This window comes from Chlorella variabilis (genome assembly GCF_000147415.1).
Source record: "Chlorella variabilis unplaced genomic scaffold CHLNCscaffold_17, whole genome shotgun sequence".
Lineage (NCBI taxonomy): Eukaryota > Viridiplantae > Chlorophyta > Trebouxiophyceae > Chlorellales > Chlorellaceae > Chlorella > Chlorella variabilis.
In genome coordinates, this window is record NW_005435071.1 from 872,755 (window position 1) to 888,877 (window position 16,123).

A 16,123-nucleotide genomic window follows, 5' to 3' on the forward strand; every position below is an offset into this window, starting at 1 on the left:
TGTTGGCCGCCTCCGCCGCTGCTGCCACCGAGATGGGGGAGGCGGGGCCGGGGCCAGAGGCCTGCTGCTGCCGCTGCTGCTGCTGCTGAGGTTGCTGCTGGTAGCCGTCAGGCGGCGGCGCCAGCGGCGGTGGCACGTCCTCTATTGCCACGGTTACCATGGGAATGATCCACGGGTCCAGCGCTGGAGGGTGGGCGCTGTTGAAGGCAAAGCCCAGCCCGTGTACCGCGCCGTGTCGGTGTGGCAGTGGCGGCGGCACGGGCAGCAGCGGGCTGCCGGTGGCAAGCTGGCTGCCTCGCCGGCGCTCCTGCTGCTGCTGATAAGAAGGGGGATGCTGTGGCGGCGGCCCTGCTGCTGGTTCGCTTGCTGTCGGCTGCCTCTGCTGGGCCTGCGTTGCCAGTGGAGGCGCGGCCGGCGGCGGTGCCGCCACTCCGGGGGCCGGAGGCGGCGGGGCACCTGGCCCAGCTGTCGGCGCCTCCGCCTGTGCAGATGGCTCCATCAGCGCCGCCCCAGGCTGCAGGGGCGGTGTGGCGCGCAGGTTTCCGTTCAAGCTGCCCCCTGGTACACGGGCTTCTGGCGGTAAACCGCCACACCCTGATTTGCTCGTCGTTCAGGGGTGTATGTTACCTGCTAGGGGAGTGGCACCCGTTTGAGAGGCATGACGGGTGAAGGGGCCGGTGTCTTGCACGGCGGCTCCTCACCAGCCTCACAGGCTGTGGAATACAGCGAGATGCAGCGAGAGACAAGCCAGAGAGACAATGCCTGAGCGGGTGGTGGGGCGTACAAGGCATCCCCTGTAGCCCTGTCCTGCCGCAGTGGCGGGTGCCGGCCACAGGCCAGCGAATGCCATAGAATTAGAAGAAGGAGAAGCGCTTCTCTCATCTGACCTACAAGACTGTTCCATCGCGGGGGCCAGAGCTCGCTCAGAGTTGACTGAGGCTGACTGACTTCCGTGAAGCCCGCTTCCCGCGCCACCGGTCTCGTCAATGCCGACAGCAGCCGGCGGATGGGGCGGGCTCAGCCCCGGACTACATTTCAAAGGCATGCAAAGGGAGATGGGGTGGGGAAGCAAGAAATGTGAAGCTGCAAGGCTGCCACCGGGGCTAGGCTGCCATCACTCCTCCACCTGGTGCTCTTGCTCAGCGCTCAGGTCAGAGGGAGGCTGTGCAGGGACTTACAACTTAGCTATGGTGTTCTGACAACGAGCTACAGAGTGCGGCAATGAAAGGTTTGAACCTGTTCCATTCCGCCAGCTCCCGGCAGCGGCCACACACCTGCCTGCACCAGCTGTATTCTGCTGCACTGCTGCTGCTGGCGGGCTTGCGCACCAACAGGGACAGGGTGCTGCTGGTGCCGACGCCCAACCGGCGGCTGTGCATTGTGCAGCCCGCCGGCGCCGGCTCCAGCAGGGTGTGACACCGGCAGGGCGGCGCCTGGGCAGCTGTAGCGCTCGCTACTGCCTTCGGGGCTGTCTGCAGTACAAGATGCGGCGGCTCTGCCACCACCATCTGGCACGGCGATCTGCAGCCTCGAGTCTGGCTCCACCACGACAATGGGTACCACAGGCGGCGCACTCTTGCTGCCTGCGGCACAGGCGAGGAAGCCAGGGGGCAAGGCCAATATGGGCGTGCTCATCAGGGACTGCCTCACAACAGTCAAGCAAGGGCGGTACCATGGGACTGCAGAGGCTGTCTGGGTGTTCCCCAACTTGGCTGGCTGGCTGTTCCCCAACTTTACCTGCGTCGCCTGGCACACGGTGCGAGCCGCCGCGGTCGCCGCCGCCCCTCTGCTGCCGCCACTGCCGCCAGCAGTGGCGCAGGATGCATAAGGTTGCGATGGCCCACACAAATAGGAAGGCAAGGATGCCCGCAAGCAGCACCGCGGCAGGAGGGGGCAGTAGATGAGTTGCTGCCATCAGCAATGCTGGCAGTGGCTGCCAGAAGCGCCGGAGGCGGGTCAGGCGGTTCCCTACCTACACGCGTGGTCTGCCATTCTGGGCCGCCAGGCGACTGTGGCGTGGAGTAGGACCCGGACAGCTGCACTCGGCGCTCTGCAGCTGCAAAGGCTGGCGAAGGGCTACCAAGGGCGGCGGCAGTGACGCCGCCGCCCGCAAGGACGTCGGCAGTGACGCTCATGCCGAACCAGTCCGTCAGCAGCTGCCGCATGCCTCGGGCCCGTGAGAGGATCCGCGGCACTGCAACAGCGCAGGCGACGGCTGCGGGGACGTGCGGGTTGTGCTGCCTACACAGCACACGATGTCGGTCCCCTGAGTTTGGAACTGAAGGTGTACACTCCTCCGCTGCATCGGTAATGGTTCTGTGTTTTAACGATCAACGAACATTGAGGTTTCGGAAAGGTGCTGACATGTGCAGGGCGCTGGCGCCCTGCCGCCTGACTCAGCTTCCGCCATCCATCACCGCAACCATCGCTGCCCTGACAGCGGCATAGTCGGGGGGGGGGGCCGCCACCGCTGCCCAGCCGCCGCCGCCATCTCCCTTCTGCGCCGACGTGGCGGGGCGCAGCAGCTGCAGGATGGTGCCGCCGCACGCCACACGCTGCTTTGGGCTCAGGCGCTCCTGCATAAACAGCGGCGCCGCATAGGGGCCCACCACGGGACCGAGCAGTTGCAAGCGGGTGCATGGACGGGAGGCGAGCAGCAGCAATTTACCACACATACACACCCAGCCACACCTTGTAGGCAGCGAAGAAGTGAGCCACCAGGCGCAGGCCCAGCCCCGCGGCCTGAGCCGCCGGCTGGCGAGCATGGTAGCGCAGCTGGAGCAGCAGCCGCGCGTCGCCCACCGCGCCTGATGGCGACTGCGGCGGCGCCCCGGGCAGGCTGGCCCCGCTCTGAGGCCGGCTCTGGGGCGCTGGCGGCTCGCGCTGAGTGGCAAGGGTGTTGGCGTCGTCACGTGCGGGCTGCTGGCAGCCTCCCTTGCCTTCCTCCCCCTGCCGCCCTTCGACAAGCCGCGTGCTGGCCGGGCTGTGCAGCCGCCTTCGCTTGGCGCTGCCCTGGCTGCCCTCGCCGCTGCCTGGGCTGCTGCTCTGCCCGGCGTGGCGGCTGCTGGGGCCCGAGGCAGCCGCATCTGGGGTCCCCGCAGACGCCGCAGCTTCCGCCGCCACTGCTGCTGCTGCTGGCAGTGCTGCTGCCGATGATGGCGGTGATGGTGCTGCCGCTGCCGCTGCCGCTGCTGCCACTGCTGGTGCTGCTGGTGCTGCGGCTGGCGATGCTGCTGGTGCTGCCGGGGAGGGCGAGCAGCAGCGGTCGGCTGGCGACGAGCCGCCCACCCCAGCCATCAACTGCGCGATCTTCTGCCGCAGCGACAGCCGGCTGCCAGGCGCCGCGGCCGGCACTGCTGCAGCCGTGCCTGCTGCTGCTGGGGCTGGTGCTGCTCGGGCCGCTGAGTCATCATCAGGGCCAGAGCGTGGCAGTGTGCGGTCAGGAGCAGGCGGGGCTTCTGCCACTGGCGCCCCCCCGGCCGCGCCTGCTGCTGGCACCGCCTCCTGCTCACCGGGGCTGCCAGCCTGGCGGGCTAGAGGCGCCTCGTGTGGTGTGGCGGGTGCTGCAGCTGCGGGGCTGGCTCCAGAGCCGCACCAACCGGCGCTGGTGTGCGCAGCGCGCTTCTGCCGCTGCTTGCGCGCCTCATCGGTAGCAGCGCTTACTGCAGCGGTGCCACCGCTGGTGCTCTGCTCCAGCACTTCCATCCCCTGACCGCCTTATTAGGGTCCTAGTGCTGGGCTGAGGTGGCAGGGAGGTCTGTAAAACAGATGGGACGGCGGCGGCGTTAGCGGCGGAAGTCGACTCTCAACACAGGGCACCCCTTGGAGCAAGCCGGCGACTGATCCAACGGTTCAATGGTGATGGTGTGAGGGTCAACAGGGCCCTGACGAGCACGCTGCGCGCACCCATCACCACGCCATCGCGCACCTGAGCGCTTCAAGGCCTCTCAGAAGAACCCTTTTCAAGGCTACAGATTGATCAAACTGTGTCGATGCGCAGACCAATTCAAAAGCAAGAACCCCCCAAAACCCTGCCAAACAGGGGAACAGGGAGGTCTGAGGGTCTGTTGAGTAGTAGAAGCTGATTTGATTTGACGGATGGGTGAGAAGGGAAACCAGTAAATCACGAGGAGTCTCCCCAGAAGAAGAAGAAGAAGAAGAAGAGAATACGCGGGACGCGTGATTTGTACTTCGGCCGTACTGGGAGGAAACGGGGTGTCAAGCCCCTGGCTCCCGTGTGAAAAACAACGAGGGGGAACAAAGGTGCAGGTCAGCCTGGATCGATCAGCCGCCGCCTCTTGACCGCCGCTGCCCGCCTCCCCGCCACCTGCGCCGGCGCCGCCGCTGCAGCTGCTGCTGGTGCCGCTGCCGCCACCGCTGCCGCCGCCGTGGCCGCCCCCTGCCCCGCCGCCCCCCCTCCCCACCCCACCCTCGTCACTGAGTTCACTGCCGCTGCGCCAGCGCGGCGCTTTGCCTGCCTGGGGACATCCTGTGGTGCCTGCCGTTTGCCGCGCCGAGTCGGCGGGCGATCCGCTGCGTGTACCCACAGTGTGTACTCGCCAGCGCCACGCTGGCTGTCCTGCTGCCACCGTCAGCGTGGCCCCCGTCATTTGCTCGACATGCCCCATGATGCAGAGTAGTGCTTTGTCACAGCATTGATAGAATGGGGGAGGGTACAATATCCCAGGCTGCCTGCTTCAATGAGCGCCCGCCTCTGTCGCTCGCCTGGATCAACCGCGGCCGCCAGGGGCCGCCAGAAGCGCCGACAAGACCAAGCTTCTCACGCGGCCAGCATCCTGAAGGCAGGACAGCCAAAGGTGAGCTCGGGTGGCTGCATCCAGGGCATGCATTTGGGTCTGGCAGTCCACAGAGGTGCTGCAACCCCACCTGCTGGCCAGCTGCCGCGGCAATCTTGCGGTACAGCAGCAGCCTGTGCGGCGGCAGCATCTCCGGGAACCACTCCCCGAAAACCGCCGCCTACACGACAGGCAAGGCAGGGAGCACAGCAGCAGATATACGGCGGGACTGAAATGGAGGGCGGCAAGCCATCCATGCACGGCCCGTGGGCTGTCTTCCCTTGCTGCCAAGGCACGAGGGCGCAGCGCCAGTGCGAGCCCCACCTTTCGTGCCTCCACCCCCGCCCACTGGGCAACTGCCAGCAGCTGCAGCGCCAGCGGCATCAGCCCTGCATCGTCCCCAGCCGCCGCCTCCAGCACATCGATTGCTTCCTCCATGGGGGGCAGCAGTGGGGCAGGGGCCAGGCTGGGGGGGCTGCCGGCTGCACCCGTGCCGTCGCCACCAGGTTGCACCTCAGCCAGCCCCGCATCCTCCACGCCAGAGCCATCCTCTGCCCCCTCGCCTTCCGCCGCCCCTTTCTGCCTCTGCCGCGGCGGCAAGCCTGCGCTTCCTCCCAGGGGCCGCTTGCGCCGCGCTGCGGCCGGCACCGCAAGCAACGCTGCCTTTGTTGCCGGCTCGGTGGGCGCGGCACCTTCGGCATCGCTGTCGCTGCTGCCGCTGCTGGCGGCGCCGAGAGCAGGCAGTGGGCCTGGCTCGGGCGCAGCCTGCCCCAGCACGCCAGCGACAGCCGCTGCTGCGGCCGCGGCTCTGCTGGGCGGGATGTGCCACAGCCTGCTGCTGCGCGCCGCCTGGCGGGAGTCGAGGAGGGTGGATGCCTCCAGCAGCTGCCGGCACCACCTACAGGCAGGAGGAGGGAGCTGGAAAGTGGATTCGATCAGAAGGGACAGCAGCTGTGCTCGTTGGCTCTGCCTGTTTGCTCGACAGGGAAAAAGCGCAAGCAAGCTGGGCCGCTCAGCAGCCTGCCACAGGTCCGCTCACATGCCCAGCTGGGATGTCGGCACCCGCTGGCCTCCGCCCGCCGCCCGCTCCAGTGCGCCGGCCACGGCCGCTGCGTCCAGCGCGTCTGTCGGCAGCTGGCGCCGAGGGCTGGCCTGCATGCGGAGCGCAGGGCCCGCCCAGAGGAGCTTCATGTAGAAAGTAGACAAGAAGTGAGCGGCGCCGGGCCCAGCCATCAGTGAAGTGCTGGATTCCGCTCCAATGGCCATCGCCGCTCCCTCACCCACAAGACCACCAGCCTGCAGGCCACAGCATGCCCGAGCGCGGCCGCACTCACCAGCAGCGCGCGCAGCATGGCGGCAGCGCCAGGCCTGATGAAGGGAAGAGCCACGCTGGTCGGCGAGCGAGGCCCCTTCAGCCACCTGACAGCCAGCGAAGGGGGTAGCGGCAGCGGAAACGCCGCGGCCGCGGCGGGGGGGGAGCTGGTGGCGGCTTGAGGGGAGGTGCTGCCCTGCTGCCGTGCGCCTGGCGTTCCAGGTGACCCGGAAGCGCTGCTCTCGTGAGCGCCACCTGCTTGTGCCGACACAGGCATGCGGGCAGCTGCCTGGCCTGCCGCGGCAACAACCGCTGCCACCAATTCCTCGCCAACCGCCGCCACCTCGGCAGCCGCTCCCGCTGCCTCGGCAGCCTGGACTGCAGCCTCCACGTCGCGCTCTGCCAGGCCCAGCCCAGCTCCGGCCGGCAGCAGCTGCCAGGCGGTGCAGGCAGAGCCAGAGCAGGGCGGGCCGCTGGTGGCGGGCAGCTGCCGCAGCTCCAGCACCGCCGCCGCCTGCAGCGCCACCAGCGCCTCTCTGCAGGCAGGGGGAGGCGGGGAGGCACGCACAACGCCCCCGGCAGTCGACCTCCGCGCGTGGGATCTTTCAGAGGCGCTGGGACATCACAAGAGGGGCAGAAGGAGTGCCATCCACCGGCGCGAATCAGCTGAGCAGCGGATACCATCTGCTGCATGCCATGCAGGCTCCCCGCCGCATACTCCTGCACAGGCATGCCGGGCAAGCGCCTCACCGCAGGTCTGGGGCGGCAAAGCCCTGTTGGGCTGCCCAGGCGGCCAGGTCATCAGGGGTCAAGCGGCTGGGGCGCAGGCCATCCAAGCGGTGCACCAGCTGCAGGGCGCAGCTCCACTGCGGGCCCCGCGGCAGGCAGGCCAGGTAGGCGGTCAGGTAGGCGGCAGCCGGGGGAGAGGGAGGGGCGGCAGCGGGCCGCGGAGAGGGGCTGGCCGCTGCACACGCCTCGGGGACAGCCGCTGCTGGCGCGGGGTGTTGCGCGGCAGCGGGGGCGGGGGCAGTGGCCAGCGCTGGGGCTGGCTCTAGTGGCGGCAACATGCCGTACGCTGGCTGGCCCCGAGCGCCTGTGACAGGAGCAGCAGGGCTGGATGGTACGGGAGGAGCAGCCCCCTCTCCCCGTGCTCCTGCTCCGGGCCCTGCATCTGTGTTGGCTGCTGGGCTGGCAGGCAAAGGTGCTGCTTCAAGGGGGTCTGCTGAGGCCGCTTCAGGCTCTTGCTGCTCGGGCGCCACGCCGGGTTCGCGCTGCCGGGCGCCGCTGGCGTCGCCGCTCGCTGCAACTGCTGCCGGCTGCGCCGCCGCCGATGCACTACGGTCTGCTGGCGCTTCCGGTGCCGTACAGGGTGGCAGCGGAGGCGGCAGAGAGGTTCGAGGGAGGGCCTCTGCAGCCACCACACCCCGCAGGACTGCCTCTGCTGGCTCATCAGCTAGGGTTGCGATCCCCGGCTGGGCTGCTGCCGGCGCAGCTGACATCTGTGCGGGCTCAGGCGCCAGGCCTGCCTCTGTGCAGCCTGCTGCTGCCATGGGTGTGCCCAGGGAGGCGGCAGCCTGTGCTGCCACCTCAGGAGGCTCACAGGCGGCAGCCACCGGCGACTCGGCGTGCCGCGAGAGTGCCGGCGCGGGTGTCCGGCGCCCCTGCTGCTGAGCGTGCTCAATCCGGGGCCCCTGCTCCTGCCCCGGCTGCAGCACATGGCTGTGCCCGCGGCTTTGGGGGCCTTGCTGCTGCGCCAGGTGCAGCGCGTGGCTCTGCAGCTGCCTCCCCAGCTTCTTCACCTGCTCCTTGAGTTTGGATGTGCCGTGCTGCTGCTGCTGCTGCTGCTGCTGCTGCCTCGGCTGATATCCTCCGCCAGCACCGCCACCCCCGCCGTCCCTGCCTGCCTTAGCGGCGACCCTGGCAGCGGGCTTTGCAGCCGGGGCTGCTGCGGGCCACCCGCCGGCGAGCCAGGGGGCTGCGTTTGGCGGAGGCCGTGGTGGCGGCATGGCGGAGCCTCTGCTGCCGCCCCCAAAGAACCAGCCCTGCTCCAGCAGCCCTGCCGAATCCGCCCCAGCTGCCACAGCTGGCGCAGCATGCAGTCGCCGCACTTTGGAGGCCGCCCGAGGCGAGTTGCCTGCGCCCGCCGCCCCTGCCTGGCCTGGCGGTGGCAGCCAGGGCTGCGGCAGCTGCGGCGGCTGCAGTGGCGGCGGCGCGGTGGGGTGCACGCACGGGTGAGACCGCGGCTGTTGGGGTGCGTGGTGCGCCTCTGCTGCTGGACGTGGCGTCAAGGGCAGCATTGGGGCTGCTGGGCCCACACCTGGCGGCCATGCAGCCTGCCAGCCGCCTGCCAAGGGCGGGTGGTGGAGGTTGGGGGCTCGGAGCGGCTGAAGGTGGCCGGCTGGGTGCCAGGTGTGCTGCCAAGCTGCCTGGCGCTGCTGCAATGGCGGCGGCAGCGGCGGCAGCGGTGGCGGTGGCGGTGGTGGCGGTGGCAGCGGCGGCGGTGGTGGCGGCGGTGGTGGCGGCGGCGGCGGCGGTGGTGGCTGCTGCGGCGGCGGCGGCGGCGGCGGCGGCGGCGGCGGGAAACTCGGCTGCCCTGGGCCCTGGCCTGGGGCACAGGGCATGGCGCCCTGCTGGCCGGCCTGCGGCGTCTGTGCCAGCGGGGCGCGACCCTCAACCACCGCCCTCGCTGCATCCCACCAGGTCTGCTGCTCCTTCTGCTGCCGGTGCAGCACCTCCAGCTGCTGCCGGTGCTGCAGCTGCAGGGACGTCAGTGGCACACCCAGCTGCTGCTGTGTAGGAGCGCCGCCGCCGCGTTCCCATCCAGGCGTGCTACCGCAAGGCGCTGGAGCAGCTGCGTGGCTCGGTGCCGCCACGTCGTCAGAGCCCTGCTGGCCGAGCAGCACAGCCGACAGCCGCCTCGGCAGGGGCAGCGGCACCAGCGAGGAGCTGGGCGCGTCCTTGGTTCGTCCAAGGCTGCCAGGTTGCGAGTCTTGCTGCCTGTTGGCGTAGCCAGCGGGCGGGAGGGCTGCCTGCAGCTCTGCCTGGGAGGCCAGGCCGCACGTGGGCTGGCTCATGCCCGCTCTGTCACGAGGAGAGTCCTGTCAAGAGGCAGAGACTCTTGGAGCAGTAGCAGCAGCGGCAGTGGGGCCGCCGTGGGCTCACCCGCGGGTCTGCTGACAAGGGCAGCCTAACTTCAACACAACAAGCTTCATCTGCACTGGACCTGTGCTCATGACGAGTAAAACAGGAGGACCAGCCTGGGCCCATCTCCGTCCTGCAAGCCGCCCGCTCGCCCGCCCTGCTGGCGCCGCCGCCGCCATGCGCATACGGCTGCAAGGTCACACTGATCTTCTTCCCTGTTTCTTGGATCCCCCAAATCCACTGCATTTTCTCCGGGGCGGGCCACCCAATTCTCTCTCTCCCCGTTTGTGTATGGTGCCTTCACCTTTCCAGCTGCTGCACCACAGCTGGGCCCGTAGCATTCATTTGCTCCTTATGGGTGTAACAGACAGACAGACAGACAGCCGTCATGTCGACAGACACCTGTGTCTGTCCAGCCGGGCCACTCATGCTGTTGTTGTTCTGCCCTCCCCTCGATTCGAGAATCGATTACATCATGTGTGTATTGTGTGGTTGGGTAGGTCGTGTCATAAGTTGGATGGGATCCCACTGGGCAACCAGCTGTTGAAATGGCAGTATCGCAAGGCTTCATCACGAGAGGAGCGCAGGCTGGTCTTGAAAGCAGCAAAGCTGGTGCGAGGTGGTGAGGGCACAGAACAACGCCAGGGATCGAGGGGCTGCTGGCGGGTGGTGGGCAGGGGCCGCAGCAGCTGGAGAAAAGGGAGGCAGGGAATGTGAAGCGCGACGTGTGTGGCTTAATGGTGCAGAGCTTGGGGTGAAGGGTGCGGTAAGCGGTGATGAGGGGAACAGGGGCATCGCTAACAAATGAGAAGGGATGAAACAATTCAAAGCGGAGGAACAAAAGGGATACTGTCAGCTGGACAGCATAGGAATGAGAGCACACCAGAAAGAAAACTTATATATACAAGTTATGATCGGAGCGTCAGGCCGCCAGTAGGTGGCGCACCGCCTGCTTGCGGGCTGTGCGACGAACGGCTGGCGGCTTCTTCACACACTTCCACTTGCTGCCCGCCGCCTGGCACACATAGCCGGTGCCACAGCCGGGCGTGCACTTGGGGACTGCGGCAGGCGAGGGGCGGCGGACGGGACGGCATTAGAATGGGTGGCAGGGAATGCATGTCGGGCAGCCGCACAGCCAGTAGCAGCTCTATCAGACTGGGCGCGGGCGCTGGCAGCCTCGCCAGGCGATGCAGGGGCAGTCGGCGCCGGCAGGCCAATGCAGGGAGGAGGTGCGAGCTCACCGGCAGTACAGACAGGCTTGAAGTCAGAACCAAGGGTGCACTTGGCGTCTGCGGGGCAGGCGCCAGGGCTGAGGCAAGGGTCGGGGAGGCACAGGCCCGCCGGGCTGCAGGCCTGGCTGGCGGGGCAAAGCAAGTCCTTGCCGCACCCGCCAGCAGTGCTGTTCCCCGACTGCCCACCGCTGCCGATCACCACAGCCCCGCCGCTGCTGGTGCTATTGGTGCTATTGGTGCTATTGGTGCTAGTCGAGTTTGGGCGGATGCTGCCGTTGCTTGAGGCGTCCGGCAGGCAGTTGAAGCAGCCATTGGCATCCTTGCCGCACTTGTAGCCTGGCATGCAGTCCATGATGCAGACTTGGGGGCACATGGCGCAGCGGGGCCCGCCCGTGTCCAGCCGCGTGCCGCAGGCGAACATTCGGCGCTGGCAGCAGATGGGGGCGGTGCCCGCCGCGCCAGTGCAGGTGTGCTCGGTTGCGGCAACGCAGGGCCTGTTGCTGCCGCCGGGCGGGAGCAGCTGCTGCAGTGCGCGCGCGCGGCGCGCCCAGGCTGTCACCCCTGGCCTCCACCTCAGGGCGCCGCGAGGTAGTATGGGCAGTAAAGCCCCCTGGAGTCCATGATCGTGTGTAGGGGCGAGCTTAGTGACCGGTTTGGGCTGGCTTCTCGCTGGCGCCATGGACATGCATAGGACTGCAAGGAGCACGCCGACCGCTCTGGCCTCCATTCACTCTCTTGGGTGGTTCGGCGTTAAAGAGATGCCTGCGAGCACGCGGGGGCCGCGGGGGTAAGAGACCCGACGCCACGCGTGCGTCCAGGGCGCTGCGCACAAGCACACATGCCAACAGAGGTGTTGGCAGACACGCTGATGCAACTTGCAGGGAGTTGGACCGCTCACCTCTGCGCATGCGATAGATCGGGTCGCGTTCCACTCGGATGAGGACCGTAAGGAGCTCACAGACGGTGGTTGGCTGACTGGGAGAGTGCAAAAGACGGGTTTAGGGGCGGTTAATATGGGTGCAACACTGGGATTCCCAGAGGGCGTGAAGCCGGGTGGTAGGGGACGCCCACACGTCATGCAGTCACGCAGCCAAACTGATCCAACATGCCCCCACACGCCTAGACCGATGTTTAGGTCCCTTATGGGCAAAAACATTCAGAAGGGGGTGCGGCAAGCACGAGCTGCCGGCCGCTGGTTGCGCCCCCTCGTCGCCATCTGCCCGCCGGACGCGTAGCCGCCACCTGGCTGCATGGCACTCTTGCAACCAGCGATGCAAACACACTAGTCCTTGTGCTGCCCTGAATCATTCGCTGCACCTCCAGAAGCGTGGCTGGCTCCAGGCGGCGCGGTAGCAGCCAGGGAATTCGCAGCTGGCAGGCCGCGTCGCGTGCGGGGCATGGCCGCCGCCGCAGCCCGGCGCACCCTGCCCACCGCAGCCGCAGCCCGGCTCCACACCCCTTCAGCTTGCGCCGCTGCCCTGCCCGCCGCACTGCCTGCAGAGGGCTTGGCTGTCAGCGCTCCCGCCACTGCAGTGCCGGCGGCCGCGGCCGCGCCGCTCACGCTGCCAGCTGCCGCGGCTGCCGTGGTGCGTGCGGTGTGCCGCACCCGCATCCAAGCGCTGCGGGCCACGCTGCGGCTCCACTCCCCCAGGCCGGGCCGCCTCACCGCCCAGATGCCCAGCCCTGCGTCACCGGCGGGGGCAGGGGCACAACAGCTTTGAAGCAGCTCTGAACGGCCAAGCTGCCGCCAGATCAGCCGTGCCCGCCAACACATCTGCCTTGCAGCCTCACCGCACGTCTGCATTGGCACGCGGCGGCCTGCCCAGCCGGCCCACCTGCCCGGATGGCGGCCTGCTCTGCGGCATACAGCCGGTCAATGCGGTGCCAGCTGCATCCCAGCCACTCCAGGTCTATTGGCTCCTTCATGGCTGCCTCGCCCTGCGGGAAGGCAGCCAGGCAGCCAGGCAGCCATCAGGCAGTACAGGAGGCAGATGGCTTCTCAGAATGGCTTCGGTGCACATGCAATTGTGCAGCGCAGCGCACGGCAGGCGGCAGACAGGACAGGCTCGAGGTTGAGGGTGGGGAGGCGGGGCGCGGGTGGCACCCATGCGCAGCAACGCAGGCGGCGGTGGGCGAGTGGTGTGTGGGTGCGCAGCAAGGACGAGCAAAGCTTCTCCCACTTTCCATTTCCTCACCCGGCTGATCAGGCGCTCGCCGACATCGCCCCGCTGCCGCGGCAGCAGCGCCGCCAGCCCTCGGCGCGGCTCTCGGGCATACAGCTCACCCCACAGCATGGGCCCAGAGTGCACCGCCGCCGCAGCCGCCGCAGCCGCACCAGCAGCCCCCCGCTCCTGCTGCTGCCGCTGGCTGGGCGCTGCCACTGGGGCCAGCTCATCGTGCTGCGCTGCCACAGGCGGCTGCTGGGCTGCAGGCGCGGGCGTGGTCGGAGCTTCATCTGCCGGTGCCGAGGCGGCGCCCTGAGCAGCCAGCTGCTCCCAGCCGCCCCAGGCGACGCCGGGCCCCAGCTGCAGCCTGGCTTGGCTGCCAGCAGCATCCTGTGCCGCCGGGGCCGTCCAAGCCTGGTCGGCGGCGTCCACCACGCTCAGCAGGCGCATGCGGTGCACGCCCACAAGCTCCAGCTGCTTTAGGTACTTCAGCCCTGCACGGATGCCAGGGCGAGACGGGGCAGCAGCACTCATGGCAGCGCTCCCAGGGGCCGCCGGCATGCCCTGGGCACACCTGCCAGGGCCCGTGTGCGGTGCAAAGGAAAGTTGTTCTCGCTGGCCCACGGCACACCAGGCCCCAGGCCCCTGCTGTACCTGCGGCCGTGGGCTGCACCGGGCCCGCGAGGTAGCAGGTGAGCAGCCGGCTGCGGTCTGCCGCTCGGTGCGCCGCCGCAGACGACGGTACCCTGCATCGTCGCCGGCAGAATCAGCGAGCAGCTCTTCAGCGCAAAAGTGAGGGCTGGAGTGTGGACGCTCAGGGCACAGCAGGCGTTTGGCATCAAATGCATCTCAGCCAACCAGCCTGCCAGCCAGCCTGCTAGCCTCCCTCCCAGCCAGCCAGCCTCCCGGACAGCCTCCCAGCCAGCGCACCTGCGGTAGCCGTCCACCAAGCGGCGCAGCAGCGGGTAGTGCGCAACGCGCACCGCCAGCACCTCGCCGTGCTGCGCCGCGCTGTGCATCACCACGGGGAGGCGTGCCGCCTGCGGGGCCAGCAGGCGCGGTGGCAGCTCTGCCAGAGACGCATACTGCCGCCACCCCGCCACGTGGCCTGTGTGCAGCAGGAAGGCCACGCTGCCTGCACAGCACAAGGCGCTACACATTTCGGGAGTGGGGATGTTGTTCCCTTGCAGGCAGAGACATTTTGCAACCTTTTCCCCACGCCTCGAGCCAGCGCCGCCGCACCAGGTGACACCACGTGGCTGATCGGGTCGGCACCCCCGACTGACAGCAGCGCCCGCAGGCCCACACACCTGCCACGGCGGCAATGGCAGCCAGGCGGACCGCCAAGCGGTGGTCGTCCATCCAAGCCGAGCCATCCACCGCCAGCTGTGCCAGCTGCTTCCGAAGCGCCTCCGACAGCGGCGCTCCTGGGCGAGCAGCGGGGGCGGCGGCAGGGTCGGGTGGCGCCAGCTCGCTGCTGCCCCAGCCGGCGGCATTGTCGGCGGCTTGCTGCGAGTGCTGCGGTGCTTCTTCTGCAGGCATATCAGCTGGCGAGCAGAGAGGGCTCGATCGCCAGTGACCGCCCGATAGTTCTTAGAACCCCTAGCGGCGCTGACTGCTTGGTTTCCTGCTGTAGAGTCACAGGAACTGAACCAGGCTGGACAGCATGGGGCTGTGTCCACAGCCCCCATAGCAGGCGGGCGGCAGCGCACCCGCCTAGATGCGCCGGCGCCCAAGCAGCCCTGAGTGGATTGAATCCCTCCATGCATTGAATCCTTACACAGTACAGAAGGCAAAGCGGCGCATCAAGTAGCAGTAAGACATGACGGTGGCTAAGAGAAGGCTCGGTGTCTGGGCGGGCACTGCCCGGCAGGTCACCGACATTCAGAGGCCGGGCCCACAACCCAATGTCAGCCGCTTCATCTGCCTGTAGCACAGCTTGGAGCGAGTCTGAAGGTAACACATGCTACACACCGGCCAAGCACCTTATCAGGGGATCACTACTTTCACACAGGGAGCCATTGGAAAGCCGCAATGCCGATACCGCAATGCCGCCCGCATGGCGGCATTGTGGCGGGCGGCGGCGGCGGAGGATCAGACAGCAGCTAGGGCGATCGCTTCGCATTGCATTGATTTTCGCTGGTGTTTGTTGCCAAGCCAGGGGTGCAACAGACCCTGCCGCCGCACCATCGCATGCCTGGCTCTGACCTGCTGGGCTGCTTCACTGCTCTCGCTGCGTGTGCAAGTGCTGGTAGCGCCGCGGCGGCGTCCTGACCAGCAATGGACGTTCGCCAAGCGTTGGAGGCGGTGTTTGGCAGCAAGGCCGACCCTGATGTGCTCGATTACTTGATTTCATGCTTGTCTGACGAAGATTTCGAGTGGGGAGACGATGCCCAGGAGGCGTACGAGGCCTTTGGGGAGATGATGGTGCGCCGCCGCCGCCGCCGCCGCCTGTCGACGCCAGCTTGCCCACTGTGAGCCACCCACCCCCCCTTTCCTCCCATCCCCTTGTCTGACCTTGCAGACCAGCAGCCGGTGCGTGGCTGACGACGCGGCCGCGCACAAGGCGTGCCGCCGCCTGCAGCGCTTGCTCCAGGGCGGCGGCGGCGGCGAGGACGACGCGGCCAGCGACGCCAGCGGCCTGTCTGCCGCCGGCGGCCGCCCCGCGGGCTTCAGGACGCTGGAGGGCGGTCCCGTGCTGCTGGACGAGATGAACCGGGTCAGCGTGCATTCCTCGGAAATCAAGAAGTTGGGCAAGAACATGATCCAGGGGTTGTTTTCCGGGGAGGGCGGCGAGGAGGACTTCTCGCTCATGACAGGTCTGGTGTGGTAGCACGGCAAGGGCTGGCTGCCGTCGCTGGCTGGCTAACTGGGCAGATGGATGGGTGGATGCCTGCATGGATGCCTGACCGCGCGCCGGCGCCTGAGACATGTGCCGGGCCGTGCCGCCCAGCCCTTGCCCGTCCGCCTGCCTGCCTGCCTGCCTGCCTGCCTGCCTCCTCTTCCTCTCCTTCCGCTCACTTGCCCCGCCTGCCTCCCCTGCTGCAGAGAAGGACGCCACCAAGATCAAGAAGCTCAAGGAGAAGCAGGAAAAGCAGCAGATGGCGGCGTTCAGGTGGGGTGGTTGGGGGGATGGGGGTGGTGCGGGGGCTGGAAGCGCGTTGGGGAGTCTGCGCTGTGGGTGGGTGAGGGGCCCGCGCTGTGTGTGGGGTCCTGGCAGGGTTTGCTCCGCGGCGCTCTGCCCCGGCGTCGGCGTGGTTGTGGTGGCCGTGGCCCCCACGCTTGGACCGCCATGATTGGCTGGCTGCCCCAAGCACACTTTCATCCAACCCCCACAACCCCCACACGCGTGCGCACACCGCAGGGCGCACCAGGCGGAGGCGCGAAAGGCGCTGGCTGGCATGAAGATTGAGGTGGTGCGCAATGCAGGTGCGCCTCCCCCGCCTCTGCTTGCCCCTCCCTCTCCCCTCCCTCCCC

The 16,123-nt window shown here is 68.1% G+C and overlaps 3 protein-coding genes across 3 annotated transcripts in view; 1 reads left to right on the top strand and 2 right to left on the bottom strand.

Moving 5' to 3' along the window:
• Window positions 1-4,730: 4,730 nt before the first annotated feature.
• Window positions 4,731-9,182, bottom strand: CHLNCDRAFT_136825 (hypothetical protein; the record flags this gene model as incomplete). The annotated part of the gene is made up of 11 exons (XM_005845638.1): window positions 4,731-4,796; window positions 4,888-4,977; window positions 5,121-5,694; window positions 5,836-5,948; window positions 6,131-6,215; window positions 6,378-6,644; window positions 6,859-7,201; window positions 7,709-8,303; window positions 8,426-8,543; window positions 8,806-8,864; window positions 8,982-9,182. 11 exons carry the CDS (start codon window positions 9,180-9,182, stop codon window positions 4,731-4,733), a joined length of 2,511 nt encoding a protein of 836 aa, XP_005845700.1.
• Window positions 9,183-10,171: 989 nt separating this feature from the next.
• On the bottom strand, window positions 10,172-14,188 carry CHLNCDRAFT_136826 (hypothetical protein; the record flags this gene model as incomplete). The annotated part of the gene is made up of 9 exons (XM_005845639.1): window positions 10,172-10,308; window positions 10,491-10,538; window positions 10,668-10,908; window positions 11,905-12,164; window positions 12,317-12,419; window positions 12,677-13,140; window positions 13,301-13,392; window positions 13,577-13,781; window positions 13,957-14,188. The coding sequence occupies 9 exons, from the start codon at window positions 14,186-14,188 to the stop codon at window positions 10,172-10,174; spliced, it is 1,782 nt and encodes a 593-aa protein (XP_005845701.1).
• A 738-nt stretch (window positions 14,189-14,926) lies between these two features.
• CHLNCDRAFT_136827 (hypothetical protein) overlaps window positions 14,927-16,123 on the top strand; it is a gene marked incomplete at both ends in the record, with an annotated part of 5,884 nt that continues 4,687 nt past the window's right edge. Inside the window, 4 exons of the mRNA XM_005845539.1 lie at window positions 14,927-15,073; window positions 15,171-15,465; window positions 15,695-15,761; window positions 16,011-16,075. Of these exons, the coding sequence (XP_005845601.1) occupies window positions 14,927-15,073; window positions 15,171-15,465; window positions 15,695-15,761; window positions 16,011-16,075 (574 nt within the window). The remainder of the gene's footprint in view (window positions 15,074-15,170; window positions 15,466-15,694; window positions 15,762-16,010; window positions 16,076-16,123) is intronic.